Source organism: Rhagoletis pomonella, unplaced genomic scaffold (genome assembly GCF_013731165.1).
Source record: "Rhagoletis pomonella isolate Grant_MI unplaced genomic scaffold, Rhpom_1.0 Rhpom_scaffold_00684, whole genome shotgun sequence".
Classification (NCBI taxonomy): Eukaryota; Metazoa; Arthropoda; class Insecta; order Diptera; family Tephritidae; genus Rhagoletis; species Rhagoletis pomonella.
The window spans coordinates 34,112-42,018 of NW_023459238.1; the positions used below are offsets into that span (position 1 = coordinate 34,112).

Here is a 7,907-nt window from a genome sequence, read left to right on the forward strand (position 1 = left end):
ATTAAGAACTATAGAGTACCGCATACTCACAAAGATGAGATTGACAATCAAGTGAAAAAATTGATAGACGATGGAATAGTCGAACCATCACACTCCGAGTACAACAGTCCAATCTTACTAGTACCAAAGAAGCCACTACCAGGCTCTAAAGAAAAAAGATGGAGACTAGTAATAGATTACAGACAACTGAATAAAAAACTCGTCGCAGACAAGTTTCCACTGCCAAGAATAGACGACATCCTAGATCAACTTGGCAGAGCAAAATATTTCTCTTGCTTAGATTTAATGTCTAGATTCCACCAAATAGAACTGGAAGATAAATCTAGAAATCTTACGTCATTTTCAACGTACAATGGATCATATACATTCACTAGACTTCCATATGGACTAAAAATAGCACCTAACTCATTCCAAAGAATGATGACATTTGCTTTCAGTGGTCTAAAACCAGATCAAGCTTTCTTATATATGGACGATTTAGTCGTATTAGGATGCTCTGAGAAGCACATGCTTTCAAATTTAACTAATGTCTTTGAATTATGTAGAAAACACAATCTCAAACTACACCCCGAAAAATGTTCATTTTTTAAAACGGAAGTAACATATCTAGGACATAAGTGTACTGATAAAGGGATACTACCAGACGATAGTAAATATTCAGTAATCAAGAATTATCCACAACCTACTGACGCAGATGGCGCACGAAGAATCGCAGCCTTTTGCAATTACTATCGAAGGTTTATCAAAAACTTTTCGCACCATTCTAGACACATTACGAGACTAACAAAAAAAATATACCGTTCGAATGGACTGAAGATTGTGAAAAAGGATTTAATTATTTGAAGAAAGTATTAATAAGCCCAACATTACTGCAATACCCTGACTTCGGGAAAGAGTTTTGTATAACTACAGACGCAAGCAAGTATGCTTGTGGGGCAGTTTTAACTCAAGAGCACGAAGGAAAACACCTACCAGTTGCATATGCATCCAAATCCTTCACAAAAGGAGAAAGCAATAAATCCACCATTGAACAAGAATTAACAGCAATTCACTGGGCTATTACACACTTTAGGCCATACATATACGGTAAACAATTTCTTGTCCGTACGGATCACAGACCACTAACATACTTATTTTCAATGAGAAATCCTAGTTCTAAATTGACTAGAATGAGACTTGATCTAGAGGAATATGAATTCACAGTTGAATATCTTAGGGGCAAAGATAATTATATCGCGAATAACAATAGACAATCTAAAAGAAATGACTGAGTCAGTAGCTAAAGTACTCAGAATAACAACACGTTCAATGACACATAAAAAAGACACAGCATGCACAGGTAGTAAATTAAATAAGCATCATCAAATATATAATAAGCCCAATATATACGTTCCTTTAAATAACACTGACGTCAGGAAATATTGTAAATTAAAGATTACCCCTGAAAGATGTTACATCAAAAGAGGTAAATCGATAATTGCGTATATATATATCAATGATTTATTTACTAATGAGAAATTTGACTTAGGTCAATTTTTCTCAAGGCTCGATGAAGTGGCCGGTAAATACAAAACTGATAGACTACAATTGGCACCAAACGAGAAGATTTTCGAATTTATCTCCATTATTGATTTTAAAAATAAGGGCAATGAAATATTAAATCAAGTAAAAGTAGCGCTACTGAACAAGGTGATCCAAATTGATGACAATGCTAAAATTAAAAATATCTTAAAAAGATATCATGATGACCCAATTGAAGGAGGTCACTGCGGAATTTATAGCACCACCGAAAAAATAAAAAAATACTACTATTGGGAAAACATGACTAAAGATATTAAAAAATACGTAAAGTCATGCCATAAGTGTCAAACTACAAAAACATTAAAACACCTGAAAAATCCAATGACTATTACAAAGACACCGGTACAAACTTTCGATACGGTATTCGTTGATACCATCGGTCAATTTCCAAAATCGATTAACGGAAATGAATATGCAATCACTATAATATGTGACTTGACAAAGTACCTAGTAACAATACCTATACAAGACAAATACGCAAAAGCAATCGTAAAAGCTATATTTGAACATTTTATTCTCGTTTATGGTCCAATGAAGACGTTCATTTCGGACATGGGAACAGAATACAAAAATGCGATACTTACGGAATTATGTGAATTGCTCAAAATAGAAAAAATAACTTCTACAGCACATCATCACCAAACCCTCGGTACTATAGAAAGGAGTCACAGAACATTCAATGAATATGTTCGCTCCTACATATCAATAGATAAAACCGACTGGGATGAATGGCTTAAATATTTCACATACTGTTTCAACACGACACCATCAACAGTACATAACTACTGCCCATATGAATTAATATTTGCTAAAATACCTAATAGTTTCGAACAATTTAGAGAGATAGATAGAATTACCCCATTATATAATGTAGATGATTACGCTAAGGAAGCTAAATTTAGATTAGAAGTAGCTAGTGTAAGGGCCCAACACTTAATAAATAAACAAAAAGAAAAGAAAAAGAATATAATTTTAAAATAGGAGATTTAGTTTTATTAAAAAATTAATCAGGACATAAGTTAGAACCTCAGTATAAAGGTCCATTTACCATAAGAGATATACTTTTAAGAAGAAATGTACAAATAATAGACAATAAAACCAATAAAAACCAAATAGTTCATAAGAATAGACTTAAAAATTACAATAATTAAAGAAATAATAATAAAAGGAAAAACAAGAAAACAAAAAGAAACTGATAAAAGTCAAAAACAATATTGGTAAAGAATGTCCATAAAACTACAGTCATATGAACATTCTTATTAAAAAGGGAGGTGTAGTGTGACTTTTAAAGAACAAACAAGTCGAAGCAAACTAACCCAAATCATTTCACAATTCAACTCGCACAAATAAATATCAAATATCATTATCAAAAGACCTTGATGGCATTCTTTGTCACTTCAGTTCATTACTACTTAAACCATTTCACTTTCAATGCCAAGACCACCCAATGCCTAATTGCCGACAAAGCAGTATTTGTCATCAACGGCATGGTCACCGCTTCTTCCCCCAAGCTCCAACCATTTCAACACCAATGATTACAAAGTAAATGGAAAGGGTAAGTATCTTCGCTATGGAATTTCGCCGACTTTGCTGCTGCGACCTCATATATGTACATCTAGGAATATCCGGGCAATGCAGTAGTACCTATATGCCGAGCCATGATGTGCAGTCAGTGCCATCGCAATGCCCACCAACCGAGCTTACACTACACGCAGATTTTGCTTGGGGTAAGGCTTTTTTGAGATAATGTTCGCTTGTTGTTTTTAAATAGCTAAATACAATATTTTATTTCAGGGTCCGATCAGGATATAGCTATTCCGAAAGAACTACTTTTATCTGAAGGTTTTGGTCGTAGTAAGTTACTTTTAGGTATAGTATTCTTCTAACGGAATTATGGGATTTTGCTAAATATGATTTCTAATTCCAGAGATCGGCAAACGTTTGTTTAACGAACCGCGTTATATAAACGAAGTTTGTGTAGATGATGTTGCCACACCTCGTCGCGCTAAACGAGTTATAGATATGATGAAGAATGCACTACAAAAAAAAAAATAATAGAATTATAAAGAAACTACAAGATAATAAAAGATGTTTATGGAAGAAGGTGAAGTACGCAGAAGAACTAATAATGCATTAGTATTAAATTAAAATATTAGTAAATAAGTACTTGGCTATCTTTAATTTAGTTTTATATGAACTTATAGTCATTTACAGGTCTATTCTGCGCTGGTAATAAGAAGTTTGTAACCGGTAAATAAAGTGTCTGTCAATTTTTAAACCCTTTTCGCATTCTGTGTACTCTTGTAACCGGTAAATTTTGTTACCATCTCATAAGCTGGTAACAAAATATTGCCCCGTGAAATATGCAATACCAGAATTTGCACAATTCTTCATAGCTGAATTGCTGAATATTTTACCTGCATCACCAACGTACCTAGAATCGCGGTGACAAGAACTGGTAACATTGTTTGGTAATAAAATTTTCCGGTTACAAAATCTTCGGTAACGGGCAGAATAGACGTGTTACAGTGTAAAACCGTAACCAGCAGAAATTTTCTTTAATTTGATTCATTATTTTATATCATAGCACACAAAAATTAATATACTCGCGAAACTAGGGGTCAAATATAGTAAAACTGCGTTTTTAATTTTTCATTTTGACTTCAGGATTTTTTAAAGGACTTTGAAATTTCAAAGATATAGTTAACTAAAAGATGTCGCTACCATTGAGAATAACAATATGGGTATCAAACAAAATATAAAATTCTGTAAATTCTGTTTTTAAACGTTTTAAAGTTTTATCTTTGAATATCCTTGAAAATTTGAAATATTCATTATTGGAAAAATTCTGTTTCGAACACTGATATATGTATCATAACATCTTCGAATTTCGTCCTCCTAACTTTATTAGTTTAGAATAAATAAAAAAAAATAGTTAAACGCACATTTTCAATAACTATTCGTCCTTGTTTACCAAAAAAAGTATTTTTAATTTATTTGATACCCATATTTTATCTTATCATATCTGAAATTTCAAAGTCCTTTTAAAAAAATCCTGTAGTCAGAGAGAAAAAGTATTAATGCAGTTTTACCATATTTGGCTCCTAGTTTCGTGAGAATATTGATTGTTTCGCGGGTTTTAAAATTATTTTATTTTTGTTGCACGGTGTTATCGTCTGATCAGTTCTTCTTTTATACAAAAAAAATACATAGAAGACAAAAAATATGTTAGAAATAAATACACAAAACTAATTTTGTTTGCAAATCAGTAACAAGTGTAACTTAACATGATAATCTGCAAATATTTGTTCCTTTCCTACTTATCGCTGTTGCAATTCTTATAACTCATTTGTACCAGGATCTCAGCTTATGAATATTAAAACCCTTTAAGATTTCGCCAATAGTGGTAAAACTAATTTAACTTTCTTGTTGTTGCTAAATATATATCATAACATTATAAATATTATTAAGTGCGTTAATAAATATTACTCTGACACATTGTAAAAACGGTTTAATTAAATAAATTAATAATTAAATTAATAAAGTTTAATTATAATTCAAACAATATATTTGCATAAGGTGGTTTATTTCATATATGTTTTTTAATACATATTTATATTAAGTATGATATAATATGATCTAATTCTCTAATTTGTGATATTTGGGCGTTTGAATATGTTCAATTATTTGTTTTCAAGCTATTGGGAAAATGGTGTTTTTGGAGTTGCATGATCCAGGCTTATGAACACCAGTATTCGATGTCTGTATATCAAAAGGTTTCAAGAATATACCGCAAACTATGACCCAATAATTATTAAATTCCCTGAACCGCCCTTGTGATGATTTGACACTTTTTTCTGTGTAGTAGTTTAGAAATATACACGTATTTTACTACACCCACCATGCAAAACATGAGAAATAAGCAACAATCGCCAATGGCAACAAATTGGCGACTCACCGATTTATTGCTGTGGTGACAAATCGGCAACATCACTTCGTTCATGTCAATTTTGAATAAAAAAGTTCTCAAAAATTCCGAAACTTATGAATATGGCGTCAATAGTATTGGCCAAAAGCATCTAAATTATGCCCAAGGACAAGATTGAAAAAATAGGAAGTCGCAGAGCGAGAAAATGAATTAATTCCGATTGTAAGTTGCAATTTGGTACAAAAAAATAAATGAAGTATTAAAAAGAATAAAATTATTCCAAAAATCGCCTGAAGCGATAAGAAAAGGACTCGTTCAGGTAATAAGAAAACGACTCGCCCAGGCGAGTTGCCTTCGGCGGACGTTTTAGAGCGACCGGTAATAGGAAATCGATTCGATGGCAATATTACCGGCAATAAATTTGTTTCCGAGGGCGACACGTTTTCTTACTGCTGGCAACACAAATTGTTTGGTGGGCAGACGCAAAAATCGTAATATGTTGTCTCTCTTTGATTTCGGAATAAAAACACATTGTGAGCATACGGCACTGGCAATATAGAAGTATTACATATATGGTCCCATAGAACTTGTTTTGATAACTTTTGAATTTGAAATTTTAGCAAAAGTCATTATAAACAATTTATGAGATTGAAAACGAAAAGCGTGGGGCGCATATAATAGGCCTGATTTGAAATTGAAGAGTAATATTGTATATTAATAACGACCGCTTAAAATCGATCTCACATTTGTACTTTCGCTGTAGAAATTTTAGGTCTATGTTATGTGTGTAGTTTTAATATTGTCAATTAAATCTAATGATTTGTATTGCATGCGCTCCACGTTTTTCGTTTTCAATCTCATAAATTGTTTATAATGACTTTTGCTAAAATTTCAAAATCAAAAGTTATCAAAACAAGTTCTATGGGACTGAGAAATATTATTTTCTAATTTTAGTCCATTTATAAATGGATGGTACATTAAAAAGTTTTTTTTTTTAATGTTTTTTAATGTTGCTATCATGGACTACATTGAATGTCGACGCATCGTTTTTAGGGATGACGCTCGAATTTTCATCATTATTTTCTGTTCCAGGTATGGTACTGATTTGCTAATGTCTTCTAAATCAGCCGTAACAGAAAAATCGATCGCATATCGCATATGCAAACGCATATTATGACATAAAATTCATATTTTGGCTAAAAAGCATAAAAATGCATAAACATGATTATTTTGGCAACAAGTTAATTAATTTTCGCATAATTTCATCTGACAATACCTTTGCGGAGATAGCCAGGGTGGTTGACGAGGTTTGTTTAATTGACAAAAAGAAAAAGCTGACAAACAAAGGAAAATCCTGTTATTTTCTAGTAAGAAATTTTAATATACTCGTAAAAATATTTCGACTGTTGTTTTCCAATAGTGAAGTTTCGCGCTAAACTGATTTTGGTGGTTGAAAAATTCAATCAAAATTTTTTGTTTTTAGCGAAAGCTGTTTATCAGTTTCCAGGGGTTGGATTCCGTAACTGTGAGTTTTAGAGTGTACACTGAAAATTGTGTGCACTCTTCATTTTGCGATTCAGGAAGTGTGAGAATGAGTTTTAACTGTCAAAATTGTGTACAGTTATCTTCCGAAAAACTCACTGAATTTTATTCTGTGAGGTTTTTGTTGTGATTTTTGCACTCGGTGTACACTACATTTTCTCACAGTTACAGAAACCAGCCCCAGATGTGTTGCGAACTGAGCAGGGAGTTTTATTCTGCATCTATTATACGTGCTCAATATCAGCAACAAAAATATTGTGTGTGAAGCAACACTTCAATGAAATGTGGCAATATTTTCACCTGGAGAATTTTTTATCTTTTAAATTCCGTCCAACAACGTCTTTTGACGTAGAGCAGGAGTTCCCAAATTTTTTTCACCGCGGCACCCTTGTGATAAACAAATTTCGCGGCACCCCTACCCTTCAAATATCTACGAAAACCAGCACAATGCAAACTTTATGCTCCTTTAGCTTTAATGTGAGGACTGAAATTGTTTTGATGATTTTATTATTTCCTTTAAGTTTATTGGGAGCTTTGACAATTTTACCCTGATATCATTTGGCATATTTTTATTATTATTTTTTTTATGTATGTTACCACATAACTTTGTTGAACCACGTAAACCGATTACTATGATTCTTTTTTAAAGGAAAGGTGTTGCCTCACAGGTGGTCCCATTCTAATTTGGTTTAAATGCGATCATTGGATCATGAAGAGATTAACGATAATCTTAAATTTGTATATCGGAATTTAAGTCGGTTTTGTTTTTTTTTTTTTTTGCTTAAAAATTACTAGTTTATGCAAGCATTTGTTGTTGTCTCACATAGAAATGTAAAAGTAAAAGGTACTAGTATTT

The 7,907-nt window shown here is 32.3% G+C and overlaps 1 protein-coding gene across 1 annotated transcript; it reads left to right on the plus strand.

The window, feature by feature from the left end:
- Nucleotides 1-2,753: 2,753 nt before the first annotated feature.
- Nucleotides 2,754-3,774, plus strand: LOC118751409. Its single transcript, XM_036486232.1, has 3 exons — nt 2,754-3,308; nt 3,376-3,450; nt 3,509-3,774. The coding sequence occupies exons 1-3, from the start codon at nt 3,128-3,130 to the stop codon at nt 3,634-3,636; spliced, it is 384 nt and encodes a 127-aa protein (XP_036342125.1). The 5' UTR covers nt 2,754-3,127; the 3' UTR covers nt 3,637-3,774.
- Nucleotides 3,775-7,907: the final 4,133 nt, after the last annotated feature.

Coding starts and splice junctions, on each gene's coding strand:
- LOC118751409 (XM_036486232.1), top strand. CDS start 3,128: ATGGAAAGGGTAAGTATCTTCGCTATGGAATTTCGCCGACTTTGCTGC. Junction 3,309..3,375: donor ACACGCAGATTTTGCTTGGG/GTAAGGCTTTTT, acceptor ATTTTATTTCAG/GGTCCGATCAGGATATAGCT. Junction 3,451..3,508: donor TCGTAGTAAGTTACTTTTAG/GTATAGTATTCT, acceptor TTCTAATTCCAG/AGATCGGCAAACGTTTGTTT.